Below are 23,030 nucleotides of genomic sequence, written 5' to 3'. Positions count from 1 at the left end.
GAGGGTTTTGTAACAGTTTTTATCAGAAATATAAAAAGTTGTTATATTTTATTACCTGTTCGAAACATTTATACAATTGTATCCAACCCCCCTTAAACAATTGTATCTTTACTGGGCAACACACCCCACAATTTAGAACTACGTTCTTTGACTTGATACTTAGCACACCGTAAGGTACATAGGCATCTTTTGAAGCCAGATTAAGTAACGAAACACGAGAGCAATGAAATAAAAACTTGAGCTCACGAACCCTAGCATTAAATACACCCTAATTTTTTACCCATAACATTTGGTGCCGTTTGTGGAAAGACAACAACAACCATGATACTTACACGGAGCAGAAACAACAACAGAGCTGAAGATCCCATCCCATCACAAACATTCTCATCCACGGTGGAGATACCCCCACACTCGACGTATGCCACCAACGAGGGAGGAAACCATGTAAGGGAATTTGAGACTCAAGCTCAAGGGACAACGAATCCTATCATTCTCCAATCTGGATCTCAGTCAATCCCAGCGAACCCTCAGAACTCGAATTTGAACGCTCCTTTGGGGTACAATCTGCGGGTTTTGAAATGTCAATTATGGTGCACCATATGCCAATAAACCCCACCTATGGGATGTCGTTGTACCCTGAGGTTGGGGGAAGTAGGCTGCCCCCACCGCCTCAACCACAACCATTGAACGACCCTAATTATATTAGAGGTCTACCACCAGTCAATAATGAACGAGATTTGTCGGACCCTATACAACTGAGGAAAGCAGAGGATCCACCTACGAAGACGCTCATCATAGGAGGAGATGTAGGGAAAAAATCATGTTGGAGGCAGGAACCCCGAGCCCATTGGAGGTAGGCGCCCCGAGTTTCAAAAAACTAATGGATGGCATCGTAGACGTTTGAGGAAAGTATGAGTACCCATGAAGCATAAATCTTAAAGTTTAAGAGAGATATAGAGATAAGTCATGCTAGGCAGCCACCGAGAACCAACCGAGCTATAGGAGCTACTCAAGTCACCGACTTGAAGGAGACTCCCAAGAGAAAAATGAATGACTTGAGTAGTTCCCAAGAGAAAAAATGATAAATGTCCCTCGGGGAAACCCGTTTGAATTGCTCCCCCTCGGAGATCTGGATGATCCAACCCCACCTTTAACGATAGATATTATGAATACCCATATCACAAGAAAGTTTAAGATGCCCACCATAAAAGCTTATGATGGGACTGGGGATCCGATAAATCATGTCAGGACCTTCTCTAAAGCACTGTTGTTGTAACCCATGAACGATGCCATTAAATGTCGGGTTTCTACTCAAACCTTATTAGGGCCCAAAGATGGTACAACCGCTTGCCCCCTAATTCGATCGTATCCTTCAGGGATTTAAGCCAGGCTTTCACCAAACAGTTTATCAGCGGGAAGGTGCATGAAAAAAGCTCAGCTTCCCTCATGAGCATTGTGCAGGGAGCAAAGAAATCTCTTAGGGCTACTTGAATCATTTCACAAAGAAGGCCTTGAAAGTCCCGGATCTTGATGATAAGGTAGCTATGATAGCATTGCAGAAAGGAACCAAGGACGAGTTCTTTAAAATGTCTTTGGCCAAGCGGCCACCAGAGAATATGTTACAGCTCCAAAGAAGAGCAGGAAAGTATATTCAAGTTGAAGAAAGCATGAAGAAGACAGTGGTAAGCAACGAGCCCGCTGGTGGCAAGAAGGGAAAGATAGGCCAGGAATACAATGCAAATGACAAGTATCCTCAGTTTAGCAAAGATGTTGATTCATCTCCAAAGAAAGGGGGACCCAAACAAAAGTTCACTGAGTATGCTAGATTAAATGCTCCTATGAGTCAAATCTTGATGGAAATTGAGAGAGATAGAGATTTCGCTGGACAAAGCCTCTGAAAGCTGATCCTGCCAAGCTAGATAAAAGCAAGTATTGTTGATTTCACATGGATGTTGGCCATGACACCGATGAGTGTCAGCAGCTAAAAGACGAGATTGAGTTCCTTATTCGAAAAGGAAGATTGAGTAAGTACATCGGAGATGGTGAGATAGGAGAAATGAACAATAATGGGAGAATGAACTTTGATGACTATATGAGGGATCAAGATGACCAGGGGCGAAACTCCCAACCATAAGGACCAGTGATCAATACGATCTTTGGGGGACCAACTGCGGCGGGCTCTTCTAAGAACTCAAGGAAGGCTTATGCTCGAGAGTTCATGCATATAGTTGGAAAATCCCTGAAAAGGGCCAAGACCGGAGTGACAATGGCATTCGATGACTTTGATTTGGAAGGGATCAAATTTCCTCATGATGATCCTCTAGTCATAACACCTATCATAGGGTACAACCCGGTAAAGAGAGTCCTTGCAGACAATAGAGCGTCAGTGGATATTTTACTTTATGATACCTTTATAAGAATGGGATACAACGATTCTTAGTTAACCCCGACTGATATGATAATCTATGGGTTCGCTTAGTCGAATGTATCGTTGAAGGGATAATTAAACTACCTTTGACAATGGGCCAGGAGCCAAGGCAAGATACGCAAATGTTGAATTTTATGGTGGTTAAGGCTAGATCGATATATAATGCAATCATGGGGAGGACGGGCATACATACCTTCAAGGCAGTCCCCTTATCCAATCATTCAGTGATCAAATTTCCAACCAGGAACGGAATAGGAGAAGAAAGGGGAGACCAAAAGATGGCAAGAAGCTGTTATGTGGCCTCGCTGAGGGTAGATGGAGCTGGTAGGCAGGTTCTACCCATTGAAGATATGGATAATTCGTGAAAATGATGAAAAATGAGGAAAGCTGATAGAGGGTTTGATCTCGATTCCTTTGATTCCTGAAGATCCTGAGAAGGTAACTTTTATTGGAGCATTGTTAGAGGAGCCCCTTAAAGGGAAGTTAATAAGGTTCCTACAAGAAACTAGTGATGTGTTTGCATGGTCAGTAACATATATGCTCGGTATTGATCATGAGTTGATCACCCACAAGTTGAATATCGATCCTAATCGGAAGATCGTAAAGCAAAAGAAAAGAAGCTTTGCCCCTGAAAGGAAGGAAGCCATCAAGCAAGAAGTTGAGAAACTCTTAGAGGCTAGTTTCATTGAGGAGATACAAATTTTAGAATGGTTGGAAAATCCTGTAATGGTGAAGAAGGCTAATGGAAAATGGAGGATGTGCATTGACTTTATTGATCTCAACGATGCATGCCCAAAGGATTATTTTCCTCTACCAAGTATAGAAACTTTGATAGACGCCACCGCGGGGCATGAGATGCTGAGTTTCATGGATGGATTCAGCGGCTACAATCAGATCAAGATACATAAGGATGACATAAGGATGACATACCAAAGGTATCATTCATCATTGACTTTAGTGTTTTTTGCTATCTTGTTATGACATTTTGTCTCAAGAATGTATGAGCCACATACCAAAGGTTGGTGAATAAGATTTTTAAGGACCTTATTAGGAAAACCATGGAGGTCTGTGTAGATGACATGTTAGTCAAGAGCCTCATAAAGGTAGATCATATATCCCATTTGAGAGAAGCTTCTGAGGTCTTGAGACACCCAAAATGATGTTGAATCCTTCCAAGTGCACTTTTGGAGTAGGATCTGGGAAGTTTTTAGGATTGATGGTCTCCAAGAGGGGAATTAAGGCCAACCCTGATAAAAAAAGGCCATATCAGACATGGAACCTCTACGCTCTGTAAAGGATGTTCATAAACTCATTAGAAGGGTTACTGTTTTGGGACAGTTCATCTCCAAATCTGGAGACAAGTGTTTGCAATTCTTCAAGGATTTGAAGAAATTAAAAGACTTTGCATGGATTGATGAAAGTCAAATGGTGTTTGAGGAATTGAAGAAATACATGGTTCAAGCCCCTTTGTTGGCCAAGCCAGTACTGAATGAAACTCTGTACTTATATTTGGCCGTTTCCGAAAATGCTTTGAGTGCCGTATTGGTAAAGGAGGAGCTTAAAGTCCAGAAACCCATATACTATGTTATCAAGACTTTACATGGGGCTGAGTTAAACTACTCCACTATAGAAAAGTTTGCTTTAGCTTTGGTTATAGCCTCAAGGAAGTCGTGTCCTTACTTCAAGGCTCATAAGATTGAGGTACTAACAAATCAGTCTTTAAGAAACATCATTCACAGTTCTAAAGCCAGTGGAAGGTTAATCAAATGGGCCATAGAGCTTGGGGAATTTGGTATTAAATATAAACCTCGAACAACGATCAAAGCTCAGGCCCTGGATGACTTCGTGGTTGAATGTACCATTGAAAACCAAAAAGTCGAGGGGCAGAGGATACACTGTAATGACTGGGATTTTCGCGATGTATTTATATGAATAAAATACAATTTTGTGTTATAATTGTGGATTATGTGGATTTATGAGTATAAAATATTAAGTTATATAATTTTATGGCTTATGTGCAATTTCTGTGAAATAGTAATAAGGAACGGGCAAAGTCTCGTTCCAGTTTGATGAGTCAGTAAAAATACTAGATGTGGTTCTCACGTATATATAAATGTGCAGGAACTGCGGGGAAGTAGGACATTGACAAAGGGAGAAGTCGACCCACGTGTTGGCAATGAAGCAAAGGTTGTTGCTTTAGCTGTAGAGACTTATCACATATCGTTGCCCACTGGGCTCATTTTAGAACTAGAGTACTGGTTTTACGTGCCTGCGATTTGCAGAAACATTATTTTGGTTTCTTATTTGGATAAGAAAGGTTTTTCATTTTTGATTCAGAATAATAGTTGTTCCTTTTCATTGAATAATATTACCTATGGGGTTGCACGTTTGTTTAATGGTTTATATGTTCTTGATCTTGATACTCCTGTCAATAATGTAAATAGTAATGATAACAAACATATTAAGATGATAGACTCAATCAAACATACCTCTGGCATTATCATTTACGCCACATAAATGAGAAACGCATTTCCAAGTTACATCAAGATGGCTACTTGGATAAGTTTGATTTTGGATCATACAAAGAATGCAAATCTTGTCTCAAAGGCAGTAGAAGCACGACATTCATACTAGTTCCGTGGGTATTAGATATATGGGTGATTGACTCTAATGTAAGTGAGAGATTGTTAGTGTTTGTGCATAGAGACAACGCTATTATGTTTTGTTTATGACATTTGGATTATTAATGTTTATATTCTATCAATTATTCTTTTAATAATTTATTAAGTCTTAATTTACTGCGATATAAATATTAGATTAATAAGTATCTTTGGAATATGATATGTATCTATATCTCTAAGTACGTGACTTAGAAATGAGATTATATGAATAGTATCGATATTCCCAAATATCCCTGGTCGAGTATTATTATTATTAAGGGATAATAATAATACATTAAGACTAGCGTGTTTGTTGACTGATGACCACATCTCATTGATCATAGGTATAATGATACTAAAATTGAAAATATAGGCAGATGTAAATATACATGGTGCTGGATAGACCCAATATGAGATTCTACATGTTTGTTGTGTCATAAGTAATTCTCACAATGATAATGATGTGATAGTCCTTCGACTTGAAATCATTATTTCTCTATACGATGATTAATATACTTTGATTACATCAAACGTTGCCTTTGACCGACAAATGATAAAAGTGGACTTCAGGTATATTAGGAACCGTGTGAGAAATATGAATGATCTAGAAAGAATTTAACCCTCCTAATTTTGGAGAGATATTACTGGTCTCTTGTGTGAGCTAGACTATAAAATGCGTGGCGCCGCGCTCAAATGCTGATTTGAAATGATAGTCTACTCATTGATCAAGGAAACCTGGATTAAACCATGAAAAGAATGACACATAACATGCCTCGAGTTTAATCTATAATATTTGGTTAAAGAGATTATATTGTATTGTACATTATTCACGAAAGGTTAATCGATCACCGATTTAATTATTATTATCTGGGTAGCAATGATGTATTACTAGATGCCACTCATTATTTATAATTTAAATATGAGATATTTAAATTATTTTCAACGTAATAATAACCTATAGGGCCGCACAAAGAAAGCTTGTGGGAATATTTAATTCAAATTCATATTTGAATTAAATAGGAAATTCAAATTACTTATTATTAATTAAGTTGGACTTAATTAATGGGATAAATGAATTTTGAATTTGTATATTATTAAATCCAAAATTTAGTTGTTATTTGTTAATTGAGTTATACTTAATTATTAAATAAATAGAATTTCAGATTTTACTAAACTCTAAACTGGATTAGGGTTATGACTGTTTTTGGCCTCTCTATATAAACATCCTTATGGTTAAAATTAGGGTTACATTTTTATTATATAAAAATGTAAAACCCTAGCAGCTAAAGGTGAGAGAGGGGGGGGGGGGAACATGTCCGTTCTTGGTGCTAGTACACGCCTCCTCCGTACCATCTTTCGTGTGGATACCTCTACGACATAGATCGTCAAGGCGAGATACGTGGTGTTCGGTTAAAGCTAGGATCTCCTTTTGACAACCATAATCGTAAAGCTATTTAAGGTAAACATTTCATCCATGAATTAAATATTGTTTTTTTGCATGGATCATGCGGTGTGTTTCGATTTTATTCTATTTTTACGGTTTTATTTATTGTTTCCGTCGTGTTTTTATACCCCTAAACCCAACAAACAGTTCAATACATAAATAAAAGAACACGACTTTTGAATATAAAGAAGCAGCCGCACAGGGCCTAATAAAGTCTTAGCGAGCAGGAGAAGTCTCGACGTCCATATCATCATCTCCCTCACTCTCACTAGTTGTCGCCTTATTGCCGCTCTCACAAGATGAAGAGCTGGAGTCCTCTATGGCAGCTCTAGAAGATGACTCGGGTGGAGGAGGGGGCTCAGTATAAGGGACGTCCTCGGAAACAACTATGCGGGTGCGAAACCTGTGTAGTAAAGTCTCATCATTTGGACAAGTATTAGGACATACATCGTTCACGATCCCAAGAGTCTTGCCCCAATCAGTCCTGAAAACTCCAGGAAAAACTGTATCATCCCGATCTCGCATAGATTGAGCGATTTCGTCGGTATCCAAATAGGCGTCGATAGTCCTGTCCCGCTCTTCCCTGAGTTTAAACAACTCCGTATTGGCTTCAAATAGTTGTTCATCCTTGCGCTTTATTTTCATCTCCAAAGAGCTATATTTACCCTTCTGCTTCTTCAAAGCTTTGTCAGACTTCTCCAAGGCTTTCTTTCATGATTCGGCATCCTGAAAGGCCGCCTGGATGTAAGTGCTATTCTGAAAAGATAACAAAACATAAGAAAATGTAAGGATAATGCTGCAAGAAAAGTTAAGAAAGGGGTGAAAAAATATCGAAGCCATTGATTGAGCTCCCATGAACGAATAACCTTTAGATTAACTAACCGTTGATTCTACATAAATGACTTATATAAATTTATATTATATGTTTTGTATATTATCAGAAATCCTTATATTTTTTAACTGTCTTATGTTGTACTATATTTATAAAATTTGCATATTTATTAAGGATTTTGGATAAAATCATTTTAAACTCGCATGGGCCATTCCCCACCTTCGTCGAATATACTTCATATGATTCGGCTTAGAGGCTCAGTTTTAAATATTTGCATTTAGCCCTCCATGTCCGATTCTCATCACAAAGAGTACGGGACATCGCGATTTTTTGGATACGGGACGGGGATCGGAAATATATATATATATATATATATATATATATATATATATAATTTCGTGGATCGGGGCGGGGTCGCAGATTAGTATATCTCCTTATCGATCCCTGATCCCGGATCATATTTCAAAGAAACATAATATTATATATATACATATACATCTAATAAAGTAAATAAATATATCTAATAATTTTTTTTTTAATTTTAAATCCACTAAATGCTTTAAAGTTTGCCTACAGAGATTTTTTTTTTTGACTAATTTGGCTTATATGCCTTACAATTGAGTATATGTTCTAATAAATCTCGGGGGTGAACGAGAATCGAACCCAGAATCCAGGACGACAAGAGATAAACCCTTAACCAGTTGAGCTATCTCATCGCGCTCCTATGGAGATATTATTTAATTACAATTATATTATACTTGTTTATTATAGATAATAAATAAATATTAATTCAAATCAATGTTAAAATTTAGTATTAAATTCAAAAAAAGTTAAAGTATTTTGATTTATCATTTTAATTTCTATCAAAAAATATTATTCACAATTTAATTTTGTTAAAAAAAATAAATAAATTCCGCTACTTTCTGTGTAGATCCTTATATCCCATCCGGGGAGTAAAATAATTCTTGTTCGTGAATAGGGCTAGGTTTAAGGATTCGGAAGTTGGCATAACATTCCCCGACCCCGAAATGACCTGATTACCGTCCCTACCCAGCCGCTTTAAATCTCAAGATATTTCAATTGTGGTGAATTTTCTCCGCTTTTCAAGACTATTTTTGATATGAGAAGACTTAGAAACTCGGGTCATAACATTAAGCTAATCTTTGTCATATGATATATTTATTAGCTTATCATGAGCCTTCAATTTTACCGAGATTGATTGGGCTTAAATTGGAATTTTTGTTTGACCTATTTAGAACCCATTATCAAAATGAACTATAACCGCCGTGATTTTGGATATGGCACATATATTCAGAAAATATTATTTAAATTTGGGCATGACGGTTGTCACTTTGAATGTAAATATTGTAAATATTTGAGTATAACAACTGTCATAACTAGCATTTCGAATATTTGTACGTATATTAAAAAATATTGTATATATTTAAGTATAACAACTGTCATCTATCACAATTGCAAATATAAATTGAAATATAATGTACTTTTTGTGCTAACTAAGTCAAATGAAAATCTTTCGGTTAGTAGATAAACAAATTAAAGATTCTCGAAATATTAAAATATCTAGACAAGATTTTATGGAAAATATTCGATTCCCTCTAAACAATTTCATTCAAATTTAAATCAATTTGATTTTCCGCTATTGCATTTACATATAAATAGTCTATGACCAGAAGTTCATATAAAAAAATATATACATACACAAATCAAAGAGATAGTGTTAAAAAAAAGATAAATATACCGTTTAAGGAGATTTTGACATTCCGTTCACTATGGAACATGATCTCAAAAATCTTAATAAAAACAATTCGGCAAGTATGGAATGCGTGAACACCTCAATGAATGATACCAATATTTCGGAGAATGAATCGGCGAACATGTCCCCAAATAAGATCGAAAGTATCGTCGAAAACATCTCCATGCCTAATTCTCAAGGTATATTTTTGTATTTTGTATTATTTCCATGTATTGATTTCTCTTTCTATAGTTTAAAATATGTTTGTGATTTTTTTTTATCATAATTTGAATTGAAATTTTATAAAATTTAAAATAAAAAGACTAGAATAGATAAGTTTCACTAAACGTAAAGACATTGAAGATTAGGGCTGTCAAAAAAATTTAAAAAATTCGATATTTGTCCTAAAAATCTGCATTCGTATCCGAAACAAAGCGGATATTATCCGTATCCGAAACAAAACGGATATTATCCGTATTCGAATCCGACGATTGTGGATACAGATACAGATATAGGCATATGCGTATCCGATAATATTCGAATTCGAATAAATATAATTTATAATTAAATAATTTAAAAATATATTATATTAAAATAATTGTGTGTTTATGTGTATATATACAAATTTATACAAATTTTATACCTAAGCTACCGATATATATTAAATATTATGTTTATACAAATTTCACAAACATATAGAAAAAAATCATTTGAGTTGAACAATTTAAAGATAACGATTATATTGAAAAGAAAAATAAAATTATTTTTTTGAAAAATTAAAATATGATTAAATCACTTTATCTCTTATTTTAATTTTTTAAAAATGAATTTTTAATTTCTACTATATTTTTTAATTTTTTTTTCAATTTTTTTAATTTTTACTATAAAATAAAAAATCTGATTGAAAATCAGATTCGGATACGGATATTATCCGTATCCGGATAGTATCAATCGGATCCGGATTCAGATATTATTCTTTAAATATTTTCGGATTCGGATACGGATACAAATATGAATTTTTGGATCTGGATCCGTATCCGAATTATCCGTTTGACAGCTCTATTGAAGATCTTGTACGGAAGATCTAAATTGAATATGGAATCTAGAGAAAAATATTCTTGCTATGTATTTGTGTTTTACGAAGGAAAATCTATTTGTGTACCCAAGATTAAACACTTAGGTGAAATTAATTTGTTAATAAAATTAACCAAAATCAAGAATAGTTTTTTTCATCCAATTTGAGCCATTTTACCAAAAAAGCCCATTAAACCCAAATGGACCCTGAAAAGCCCAAAAACATACCCAATCCAATAAAACAGAAAAATCCGATCTTGGCAGCAAAACCCTGTCTCCAATCTGCACGGCTCGGATAGAACTCTGTATTTTACAAACAGGAAAGATAGATATATACATACATCTATACATACAGACAAGCCATAGCCCTATTTTCATCTTTTATTAGGTCAACTTTTACAAGTTCTTGGCTTTTCTTACTTCAAATTGGTAAATTTCTTGAATTTTTGCTTAACTTTTGATGGGTGTTTTATATTTATGTTCTTTTTGTGATTTTATGAGATGGGTATCTTTGATTTGTGCTTTTTATGCATCATTTTCTTTTTGTGATTTTATGAGATGGGTATCTTTGATTTGTGCTTTTTATGCATCATTTTAATTTTTGAATTTATATGTTATGTTGTGTTTTGCCTGTTTTATTGGTTTAATTGAGGTGCTAATGTGAAAATTGAATTTTGTTTGTTTGAGAATGAAAGATGGGTTGTTTTAATTGTTGTCGAAAGATCTGTATATGAATTTATGTTTTTATTTAAGCTAGATCTTGTTATGTTTTTAATTTTTGACGAACAGCTTGTAAGATGTTTTTTTGCTTGTGTTACTATAGATTTATGTTGTTTGTCATGTTGTAGATTTTGTTTTTTTATAATTATGTGGGTAATCGACAGAAACTAATTTTGATGGCTTAATCGTCTGTACTTAAAGATAAAATTTTAGGAAAACAAATAGATTAAGACCTAAGAAGCCGGTTGTTCACCCCCGAAGCTCAGTTAAGCTCTTAGTTTGTGCTTTGTTTTAGAAAAAAAGGGAGTTTAACCTTGACTTGAAGGGAGTTGCTAATATGTTTAATGCATTAATGTCAATATTAATTAACAAAAGTTATAGCATACCGATGTAAGAAGGATCTCAAGAATCTGGTAAAAGACGGTGGTTGACTAAAGAACCAAAATCGATATAATTAGAATTTATCTTTCTTCATTATTATGAAAACGAGTAGTGTATTGTTGACTACTATCTACTGGAGCTTTAATACCTTTGGATTATGTTACTTTCCTACGAGATATGATAATATGTATGATTTATCTATTGCATAATAATTTTGTATATATATGTGTGTGTGTGTGTGTGTACAAACATGTGTTTGTTTCATCAAGTGCACTTCTCTTCAGTAGTGTGCACTCTCTTTGTGTTTAATCTCTGCAGGCTCCTTTTTTTTTCATTTTAGCAACTATGTTTTTTAGCTTGGTGGTTTTTGTGGTATTTTTAGCTGCTGCCTCCTTAGATGTCCCTTCTTAGCGGTTGACTAATCTTTTTATTTTTTGTCATCTAGCTGGACTTATTTTACCATTTTCTATGAATGTTAAAGTGTTCTTACATAATTACATTTACTTGTGTTTAATCAGTGGACATGGACCCCATGCCTGAAGAGCAGTTAGATTATGAAGAGGAGGAATATGGAGCACCACAGAAGATGCAGTATCATGGAGGTGGTGCAATATCTGCACTTGCAGAGGATGAGAATATAGGAGAAGATGATGAGTATGATGATCTTTATAATGATGTTAATGTTGGAGATGGTTTCCTTCAGTTTCAGAGGTCTGAGGCATCAGCTCCATCTGCTGGCGGTGCTGTGAATGGGGGATTTCAGACTCAAAAAACTACTGTTCCTGAACCTAGACAAGAGAATCCGCTGCCGAAAGAGGTAAACATCCATGGAGCACCGAATGATGGAAAGTTTACGAACTCTGGAGTGCCGTTTACGGACCCAAAGGAAAGGCTAATCACTGATATGGTACCAAACGTTGGGGGAAACAATACTTCTCAAAAAGCAATGCCTCCAGGTTCGATTCATGATGCTCAAGCATCGAACATGGGTTTTCGTGGCCCCACACCTGTGGCACAGAATACTGGCATCGACCCTGCTGACATGTCAGGTAAAGTTACCAATGAGCCTCAGCCTTTGCTTAATCCCAACACAGGTGTCCCAAGAGGTGTTTCACAGGTGCCTGCTAATCATTCAAATGTTAATGTGAATTTGAACCGCCAAATTGCTAATGATAACCCAGTTAGGCCAGCTGGAGATAATGGCGCGACTATGCTCTTTGTGGGGGAACTCCATTGGTGGACTACCGATGCGGAAATCGAGAGTGTCTCGTCTCAGTATGGGCCGGTTAAAGAAATTAAGTTCTTTGATGAAAAAGCTAGTGGCAAATCCAAGGGATATTGTCAGGTCGAGTTCTATGACTCTGCTGCTGCAGCTGCCTGTAAAGAAGGGATGAATGGCTATGTTTTCAATGGGAGACCTTGTGTAGTGGCATTTGCTTCTCCACAAACTATTAAGCAGATGGGGGCTTCTTATATGAATAAATCACAAGTCCAACCCCAATCTCAGCAACAGGGAAGGAGGCCTATGAACGAGAATGCAGGAAGAGGAGGCGGGACAAATTATCCCAGTGGAGATTCAGGTAGAGGGTATGGAAGAGGTGGTTGGGGGAGAGGACAGGGAGTTGGTAACAGAGGGGGTGGGCATATGAGAGGAATGGGTGGCTCTATGGGACCAAAAAACATGCCAAATGCCCCTGGAGTTGGAGCTGGTGGAAATGCTGGAGGTTATGGGCAAGGAATGGGAGGTCCAGCATTTGGTGGTCCACCTGGTGGTTTCATGCATCCTCAGGGTATGATGGGTGGTGGGTTTGACCCAACCTATATGGGTCGAGGATCTGGTTATGGAGGTTTTCCAGGTCCTGCTTTTCCTGGGATGATGCCTCCTTTCCCTAACGTTAATGCGATGGGAATTGCTGGTGTGTCTCCTCATGTCAATCCAGCATTTTTTGGAAGGGGAATGGCCGGTAATGGAATGGGGATGATGGGCAATGCTGGGATGGATGGACCCCATCAAGGAATGTGGAATGATAATAACATGGGTGGATGGGGAGGGGAGGAACATGGGCAAAGGACGAGAGAGTCAAGTTATGTCGGCGAAGACGGTGGTTCTGAGTACGGCTATGGAGACCAAGGTAATGACAAAGGTGCGAGGTCAAATGCTGCTTCACGCGAGAAGGAACGGGGGTCGGAGCGTGACTGGTCTGGGAATTCTGAGAAGAGACATCGTGATGAGAGAGATCCGGAGAGGGACAGGTATGATAGGGATCACCGGTACCGGGAGGAGAAGGATGATTATCGCGAACATAGGCAAAAAGATCGTGACTCGTACAAGGATGATGGGGATCGTGGACAAGCTTCTTCAAGATCTAGGAGCAGATCCCGTGTTGCGCCAGAGGATGATCACAGGTCTCGTTCTAGAGATGCAGACTATGGGAAGAGGAGACGTCTACCATCGGACTGATGTAGTCTGCATTCTTCTTATCAGGGGATCTATGAGACCGACATTTCTGTTTCCTGGTGCCCATCAGATTCCTGGATGCACCTGCAGCTGGTTTTTTGATGGTGATGCATGCAGAATGCTTCCCCATTTAGAAAGTAAGTTTTGGCAGGATGCTTTGGAGGCAAGAATAGTTCTTAATTTCTTTCTTCAGCTTTTATAGACTGCATCACTTAAAAACTTGTGCTTGCTAAAATACATTTTTAATGCGGTAGTGTATCGTAATATTTGCTTTGGGATATTAAGTGTTAATGCCCTTCTGCTGGCTTTTTAATAGTTTATTACCTATCCTCTGTTATACTCTCTTTTGAGGTCGTGACTTATGGGACCGGGAAGATTGAGATTCTCTGACTCCTTAATTGAATGACTATGCATGTTTGTCTTTGATTTTCATGATCATTACTTGTTTAATTTATTCCAGTTGGTTTTGCTGCAGTATGTTCTAAGTCTGCCCTGATAATTGTTTTTCCTTGTTTGTCTATGTCACGAGAATTCACACTGATATTTTGAAGTGCTTCTTTCATACCAACTTATATTGTTATATTCTTCTATACTGTAATTCTGCAAGTGTGATTGATCGTACGTCGGTTAATTGATTTAAAAATGAGCTATCCGAGCTAGTGGTTCGTCCCTGTTTATCCATATTCATTTGGTTATGCATATAGGTTACTTGCTAAACTGAAACATAGGCCGAGGTGAATATTGTATATAAAACATTGCTCTTTGTAAAGAAGCAATTTTTGAAGTAGAAGTTGGGTGATGAAAGAAATAGGTCTATTGATGCATTGCACAAGTCTGTTAATATAATTATAAAATATCACTTAATATAGAAGTCTATTTTTGGCAAGAATAATTTAGCAATCAGATCTGTTCTAATGAGAAAGAGAGACATTCATTATTTAGTGCCGTGACCAGTCATTTAACTTCTCTTTTTGTGTTAAACTATAGCTATTGGTAGACAAGTATTATAGGTATGCATGGATATCAGATTTATCAATTGTTGGAGTGGTTAGAACTTGTCCACTACAACTTATATTTTCCGGTTTGCAGACAATTATATCTTTGTGTGTCTGCTATTTTATTATGACTAGTACTACTACTTGCTAGATTTGATGTTCGTACAGAGTTAAGTGTTAATATTTATCTATTACTAGTACATATTCAGAGGTCTGTATCTTTATTATGTAACCTAAGGGACTACATTATTATCCCTGAAGTTTCAGCTTATTAGTTAGTAGTTGCCGTGCAACTTTGCATTGCTTACTCTAAAGTTGGTGAGGGTGCATCGTTCTATATTGCGGTATCTTGTTCTACCGGTGCTTGTTTTTAGAAAAAAAGTTATGCGGGATATACTTTTCCTTGATGGCTGTGCGTAGTTAGGTAACTGTAGACAAATTATACTATATATTCCAATTGAGCTGGATATCTAGCGCGATTATATACTATTACTACCTTCTATAATTTTTTGGGTATAGATATATTTTGGTATTTTTCATCTTTCTTTAAATTAAAATAACATGAGTTCAGCGTGGGTAACCTTTTGTTTTGTTACTGAATCAGCCCATGTGGTTATCTGGAGAAAGATGTGCAAAATTTGCTGCTTTCATTGGACTCCTCTGAAAACGGTTGTGGTCTGCCAAAGCAGCATTTATGAGATTGACCATCATTGTAGACTTGTAGTTATATGGTGGGAACTCTATATTTTATAATTGTATTCCTGCAAAAAAGATGTTTAGAAAGAGGCTCTGTTAATTTGTGTTTGTTGTTGATTGTAATGTAGTAGTTTCAAAATTGTAACACATCTCACATAGCGAGCTTGTATAGTCTGGTCACCATATTTAAGGCTCCGGTTTTGTTCTGTTAATACGGTTATCATGTTCTTTTGTGGAGTTTATGTTGTAAAATGGTAACCATACATGTAAACCTGCTAAAGTTGTAATAGGGGATAATGGTGTTGTGTAGCGCTCTCATCCTGTAAGCTTAAAATTTTCAGATGTAATCCGCCATAAGAATGTAAATCCATGAGTAGTTTTGTTTAGTTTTCTTGCTTGTCCATATGTTTGTATATCAAGGTGCCTGAAGCCAGAAGTCTTATAGTCCTTGATGAATGGAGGCCTCCAAGGTGCTGTATTTGACTCTGTTCATCTATCAGTAGGAGTAGGAGTTTTGCTCCATGTGTATATCTCAAATTTTTATTTCTATATAGCATCATCAATGTATGTAGACAGCCTAGTTTCCTGTAAACTTAGTTGAATTCAGATTTACATCTATTCTAGCTTTTGTATCATGAGGTTTTTTACAGATTTTTTTAAACGAACCGCTATACAGCATGGTTGTAGTTGAGAGGATTATATAATCTTCTGCTTTATCTGGAGTGGTAAAGCTTGATACTTGATAGTTTGAGCTCACTTGTAGATTTATTGTGTTGGAAGCTGTTGGGCAGCTCATTTTTGCGTGTGTAAGAGTATTGATTTGAAGTGGCCTGGTTGTTGCTCCTTGGCCCTAATTTTGAATGTCAGAAATATACATTTGCACATAACTACACAAGGAGGCTAGCTCTGGAAAGTGTGTAGTGATTTAAGCTGCGTAGTTATGTACAAGAAAATTTGCTGGTCAAATGTAAAATTGTCAATGAGGATGTTATGGTTACATTTAATTTTTTGTTTGCTAATCCAAATATTTAAAGCACTGGTGTGTGGTGTATTTTGTTTTCTTTTGTGGTAGGAGTAAGATGCATGATGCATTGCTTAGGAGTAAGATGTGTGATGCATTGCTTAGGAGTAAGATGTGTGATGCATTGCCATTTGCTTGGGCATCATAATGGTAATCGTAGAGATCTGAAGTGTTACGGATCGTATACTAATTTGGTTATACCAATTACATTCAGCCGGGTTGATAAACTTAGGATTAACCAAGTTTATACATAAACTTGGTTGATGTTCATGATATGAATGCGTATTTTGGTGTTCTGTGACGTTCTTTTGTGTTGTCATAATGTGATTCCCCCTGTTTGATGTTCCCACAGGGTTTAATATATGTATAATTTTAAAAAAAATTGTGTGTTTTATGTTTTGATGTGACACTGTTTATAAATATTTTTCATGCGTCTGTACATTTAATTTATGTATGTTCTTAAGCTCTTTTATGGGTTTGTTCTTTCTCCGAAAATTTGTCGGGTTCTTGCTTCTGTTGTGTTTTTTTTGTTAGTGATGAAGGTAGGATCACAGCGTTGTATACTTGTTGCATATTTCTTGTGCATTCAATACTCAATAGTAGCCATTTGAACAAACAAGCTAAGAACAGAAAGACTAATGTAAGAGCTTCTCTTGCTATGGCACAATCAAGCAGGTGAGTTAATGTTTCTATTTAAAGGACCTGCTACCATGGTTATAGAAATTGGCCTATTCTTCGAAAATTGCCCATAAATCCTTTAAATCAGAACCTCGATCAATTAGTTAGGAATTCTGAAATCTGTAAATTAAAGAAAACTTTTTAATTTAGTACTCCATAACAATTTTATAACTTGGCAGTTTTTAGACTTGTTAAATTAATATGAAAAACTCTCGAGGAACATTACAATATTCGTTAAAAATAGTTCATGAGTCCAATTTAACCAGAGAAAAACTGATGGTTTCTGATGATAATAAACAAGTCAATTGATTGTCTTAGCAAAAAACATGGGCTAATGCCAAAACTTGTACATACTTGCAGCAATTTAGCGATGTTCACGCTTCAACACAAGCCAAAACATGTCAAACGTTTTATATTTCTAGCATTCATTTCACTTGTCTGATTTATTCTTGGCTGCAGTTTTAATTCTCTACCCTATCAAGAGAATTTTTGCTGCATTCAACAAAATTATTCAGGCTTCGTACGAATAATAAAATGGCTAGTCGAATCATCGTCCTTGGACTCGTCCTTTTTGTCATCATTGGCATGGCCTCTGCTGCTAAACCTGCGGAACATTCTGACCATGGTAAAGAAGCGGCTGGCGGGCCTTCTGATCATGATGTTGGCGAAGTGGCTGAAGGACCTTCTGACGATATTGGAACTACGGATGCAAATGATGATGCAGCACCAGTTGGAGGACCAGTACCAGCTGGAGCTTTCCCTCAGAGCTCTACCGATGTTCAATCGAATACACCTGGTTCTAGCGCTGCCTCTGCCTTGGATATCTCCACCATTGCTGGCATTGCTACCACTGCCGCTGGTGCAGCCTTCTTCTTTTGAAACTGACTAGATGAATTTTACATCTAGCTAAAGAAAGAAGAGTCGAAGATAGCTATATAAAAAAGCATATGCCTTGTTGTGACAGATGTTGCATTGTTTAATTATCGTAGCTTTGGAGGGGGGGAAAAGAAAATATTTGATTGCTTTCTATTAACTGCTTCTCATGATTCACTAATCACATATATAATTTACACCTTATCTGTACTAAATATGCAGAAGATCATCTTTAACCAAGTTTCAAGTTATAAACTTTTACCTGCGAAGGCAAAGTAATTACATGGAAAAGATCGTTTATGTTCTCTTTTAAGCGCTTCATCCTATAAAATTAATAAAAATAGAACGAGTAATGCTACATTCACATCAATGGATACAGAACTAGTTACTGTACAGAAATGAGCCGGACGTTGCATTAATGCTTGTCAGCTATTTATACGTTATAAGCTAAAATGTGCCTGAAATCGCTTGATGTGTACTAGTGCTCTTGGTTAAATGTGCCGGTTGTAGCTTAATTAGCGGCTATGCTAGATTTTTAGCGATGTGTATCCCCTTTTCTTACTCGTTCACATGCACATTATTGTGCATAAGTTAGTAGTGGTGTAACATCATCTGCATTATTATTGTGCATAAGTTAGTACTGGTGTCTGCATTATTTTCTTAAATCAAATGGTGACTTAAGTCCTTGTCCACTAACTAATGGTTAGGATCTAAAATTTATTATTCCTTCCATAATTTATTTTCACTAAAGGGCATGTCTTTGATAAGTGGCATTTTATATTACTTAGAACGTCTTAAAATGGCTTAAATTTGTGTCTTGAAATCAAGTATTTTGTGTATTTGATGCGCTTTTCTAGTGTTTGTACATTTCAGGGTATAAATTGCATTTCGGAGGAGTAATCATCAAGAATAAGCTTTGGCATGTGTTAAGCATTGTGAGAGGAAAGAAAGGGGCAGATTGCAGCGAAGAAACGGAGCAAACTCAGGAATTTTCTAGTAGGGTCCTGAGCGCCCGCTCAGCTATGCTGAGCGGCCGCCCAGAAGGCTGAGGGCTGCTCAGTAATAATCTGTTTTAGACTTCTACTTCTATTTGGCTTCCAACTTCTATGTAATCTGAGTTTTATGGGACTATTATATAAGTAGATTTGGAGACGTTTTCACAAGGTTGGATCGTTGTATTAAGCAAGGGGCGAAGGAGATAAGGAAGAAGACCGTTTTAGCACACCGCAACGAAGAGGAAGCATATTTTCTTGTGATTCTTATTTAGTTGTAACGTTGGATGCTAGTTTTCTTGCTTTTGAACCTAATTACTCTTGTGACGTACTCTGGTTTAATATAATTAGTTTAGTTATTATTTTCTTGTGTTTATTTATCATGTTTTCATATAAACCCATGATGACGATAAGTGCTATCATGGGCTAATCGTGATCATGGGGTCGTAACGGATTTGCTATGGAATTCTTTAGTTAATTGTTTAATACCTTAGTATGTGATGATTGTATGATATCTAGTATTGGTTGTGCGTATTCGTCTTATGTGCGTCACGAACATATAAGATAGGGTGTTAATCTCTTGTGAAGCGACGGTGGAACTTGAGATTTAGAACTTGCCATGCTAGCATAGGTTCATGTATGATGTGCATGATTAGTGGGTAACTCTAACCGTTTTATTCGCCCTGTGTAATCAAAAGGGAATAACTTGCGCTTAAATCATTATGTTGTCAATTTCTGTAGAAATATAGGGACTCAACATAATTGATGCCTATTCAACTTCTATCTTAATTGTGGATGTTTGGTAAAATGGTATTAGTACAATAAGAGTTGGCTTTTATCAGTTTCGTGTTATTCGATTAATATCATCACTGTTGCATGCTAAGGGTAATAACAATAACTATTGAAGGAAGTAGTAATGAAGTTGTGATCTCATGAGTGTTTTAATATTGTTAATTCAAAGTGTTAATTATGTGATTAATTAAGTAGTTAATTGTAGTTAATATTTAGTCAATAATTCTAAGTGTTAGTGTCTTAATATTGAGAAGTAATCATAAATTGGTGAGTGAGTTTAATTGAACAATAATTAGTCTGAGTCTCTGTGGGAACGAACTAGAAAGTATTTTATATTACTTGTGAACGCGTATACTTGCGTGTATTATTAGCGCGTGTTTTCGCCCTAACAAGTTTTTGGCGCCGCTGCCGGGGACTCGGCGTATTTGTTTAGTTTATATACTTACCATCATTGGTCGTTAGGACTCAGTGATTAAGACGTATTAGTTACTTATTGTTTCTGGTTGTGTTTCAGGTACTTTAGTGAGCGTTTATGCAAACTCGTTCTTGTACTCGCAAGAGGACTTTAGATACAGCTGAGGAGACAGACGAAGTTCTTGATATTCCGGAGAAGATAGATTTTGAAGATTCGGATTCAGGAAGTGTGCAGAAAGAACCAGTAATCATGGGTGATCGTATTGTTCAGACCGATCCAGCTCTTATGTACTTTTCTCGGCCTAAAATTGATGACATTCAGTCAAGCATTTTTCATCCGGCTATTCAAGCTAACACCTTTGAAATCAAGCCGGGCACCATTCAGATGGTGCATAATTCTGTTTCTTTTGGAGGTGCTGCGACTGAAGACCCCAACATGCACATAAGAAATTTTGTCCAGATCTGCAGTACTTTCAAGTATAATGGCGTGACTGATGAGGCTATCAAACTGAGGCTTTTCCTATTCTCACTAAGGGACAAAGCTAAGGACTGGTTACATTCTGAACCAGCTGGGTCCATCACTACTTGGCAAGATCTTGCGCAAAAGTTTCTGGTGAAGTTTTATCCGATGGCAAAGACTGCTGCTATGAGGAGTGCTCTTACTCAGTTTGCGCAGCAACCTACAGTATCTATGTGCGAAGCTTGGGAACGCTACAAGGAAATGTTGAGAAAGTGTCTACATCATGGAATGCCCGATTGGATGGTGATCACTGGTTTCTATAATGGTTTGGGGGCCCAATCTCGGCCCATGCTCGATGCAGCAGCTGGAGGCGCCTTGTGGGCCAAAAGCTATACAGAGGCGTATAATCTTATCGAGACTATGGCTGCAAATGAGCATCAAAACCCAACTCAGAGGATGATGCATGGGAAGGTAGCAGGTATTCTGGAAGTCGATACAGCCACTGCTATTGCAGCGCAGCTCCAAGCGTTGTCTATGAAAGTCGATTTCATATCCTCAACAGGGAAGTGTAGCTGTACCTACTAGTGCTGATTTTGAGGAACTTAAGCTGTTATGCAAGAGTCAGGTGGTTTCTATCAAGACCTTGGAAAATCAAATCGGTCAAATAGCCAATGCAGTGCTCAATCATCAACCGGGAACACTTCCCAGTGACACGGAAGTGCCAGGCAGGAAGGAAGCTAAAGAGCAAGTCAAGGCTATTACCTTAAGGTCTGGGAAAGTTGCTGATGCTGAAAAGGTAAAAGAAGGAGAAGCTGAAGTTAGAGATGAAGAAGCTAAGCAAAAGGAGAAAGCGGCGGAACCAAGGAAGACTACTGTTGAACACACTCTGCCTGAGGGTAATACAGGGGAGAAACAGCTCTATCCTCCACCACCTTTCCCTAAGAGATTGCAACAACAAAAGCTGGATAAGCAGTTCGGTAAGTTTCTGGAGGTGTTCAAGAAACTTCACATCAATATACCTTTCGCTGAGGCTCTGGAGCAAATGCCTAGTTATGTGAAGTTTATGAAGAGTATTCTTTCAAGGAAGGTAAAACTGGATGACCTTGAGACCGTTGCTCTAACGGAAGAATGCAGCGCTGTTCTGCAACAAAAGTTACCTCCAAAGCTTAAAGATCCAGGTAGCTTCACCATTCCTTGCACCATTGGCAAGTTGTCGTTTGACAAGTGCCTTTGTGATTTGGGAGCAAGCATCAATCTGATGCCGTTGTCGATCTTTAAAAAATTGGATTTGCCTGATCCAAAACCCACCTTCATGTCTCTACAATTGGCTGATCGTTCTATTACTTACCCAAGGGGCATAGTGGAGGATGTGGTAGTCAAGGTGGATAAGCTCTTCTTTCCTGCAGACTTTGTTATTCTGGATTTCGAGGAAGATAAGAAGATTCCCATAATCTTGGGAAGACCTTTTTTGGCTACTGGTCGTACCTTGATAGATTTGCAGAAAGGTGAACTTACTATGCGGGTGCAGGAGTAGGATGTGACCTTCAATGTATTCAAAGCAATGAAATTCCCTACAGAAGATGAGGAGTGCTTAAAAGTGGATGTGATTGATTCTGCAGTTACGTCAGAACTCGATCATATGCTAATGTCTGATGTATTAGAAAAGGCCTTAGTGGGGGATTTTGACAGTGATGATGAAGATGGCAATGAGCAATTACAATTTTTTAATGCTTCTCCCTGGAGGCGAAAGCTGGACATGCCGTTTGAATTTCTTGGTACTTCTAACCTCAAAAATGCTGAAGAAAAGCTCAAACCATCAATTGAGGAAGCACCTACCTTAGAGCTCAAGCCATTACCTGAACACTTGAGGTATGCTTTTTTAGGTGATGCATCTACTTTACCTGTTATTATTGCATCTGACCTTTCAGGTAGTGAGGAAGACAAGCTCTTAAGGATTTTGAGAGAATTCAAATCAGCTATTGGATGGACCATAGCAGACATCAAGGGGATCAACCCTTCATATTATATGCATAAAATTCTGCTAGAGGATGGTAGTAAGCCAACTGTTGAGCAACAGCGCAGACTGAATCCTATCATGAAGGAGGTGGTGAAGAAAGAAATTCTGAAATGGCTGGATGCAAGCATCATTTATCCTATTTCTGACAGTTCTTGGGTGAGCCCCGTACAATGTGTGCCTAAGAAAGGAGGTATCACTGTGGTAGCAAATGAGAAGAATGAGCTCATCCCCACTCGAACAGTTACAGGATGGAGAGTATGAATGGATTACCGAAAGCTGAACAAGGCCACGAGGAAGGATCACTTCCCTCTTCCATTTATTGATCAGATGCTTGACAGGTTG

The 23,030-nt window shown here is 37.3% G+C and overlaps 2 protein-coding genes across 3 annotated transcripts; both read left to right on the top strand.

Annotated features, from left to right (window-relative positions):
• The first annotated feature begins 10,459 nt into the window (after positions 1 to 10,459).
• Positions 10,460 to 16,137, top strand: LOC141671811 (uncharacterized). Of its 2 annotated transcripts, XR_012555255.1 has the most exons (3): positions 10,460 to 10,620; positions 11,811 to 13,887; positions 15,350 to 16,137. XR_012555255.1 is itself a non-coding variant. In XM_074478179.1 (2 exons), the coding sequence occupies exon 2, from the start codon at positions 11,816 to 11,818 to the stop codon at positions 13,751 to 13,753; it is 1,938 nt and encodes a 645-aa protein (XP_074334280.1). In that variant the 5' UTR covers positions 10,460 to 10,620; positions 11,811 to 11,815; the 3' UTR covers positions 13,754 to 14,087. The 2 variants fall into 2 exon arrangements, 1 of the variants encoding a protein (XP_074334280.1); XM_074478179.1 differs by lacking the exon at positions 15,350 to 16,137 and having other exon boundaries at positions 11,811 to 14,087.
• Positions 16,138 to 17,542: 1,405 nt separating this feature from the next.
• On the top strand, positions 17,543 to 19,375 carry LOC141722248 (uncharacterized). Its single transcript, XM_074525034.1, has 2 exons — positions 17,543 to 17,999; positions 18,887 to 19,375. The coding sequence occupies exons 1-2, from the start codon at positions 17,675 to 17,677 to the stop codon at positions 19,060 to 19,062; spliced, it is 501 nt and encodes a 166-aa protein (XP_074381135.1). The 5' UTR covers positions 17,543 to 17,674; the 3' UTR covers positions 19,063 to 19,375.
• The last annotated feature ends 3,655 nt before the right edge of the window (positions 19,376 to 23,030 follow it).

This window comes from Apium graveolens, chromosome 1 (genome assembly GCF_009905375.1).
Source record: "Apium graveolens cultivar Ventura chromosome 1, ASM990537v1, whole genome shotgun sequence".
NCBI lineage: Eukaryota > Viridiplantae > Streptophyta > Magnoliopsida > Apiales > Apiaceae > Apium > Apium graveolens.
This window is presented reverse-complemented; position numbering and strand designations above follow the sequence as displayed.

Bases quoted from the DNA above. Each gene is read 5' to 3' on its own strand.
- LOC141671811 (XM_074478179.1), top strand. From the start codon at position 11,816: ATGGACCCCATGCCTGAAGAGCAGTTAGATTATGAAGAGGAGGAATAT.
- LOC141722248 (XM_074525034.1), top strand. From the start codon at position 17,675: ATGGCTAGTCGAATCATCGTCCTTGGACTCGTCCTTTTTGTCATCATT. The intron at 18,000-18,886 runs GTGCAGCCTTCT...TGTACATTTCAG, and splicing joins CATTGCTACCACTGCCGCTG to GGTATAAATTGCATTTCGGA.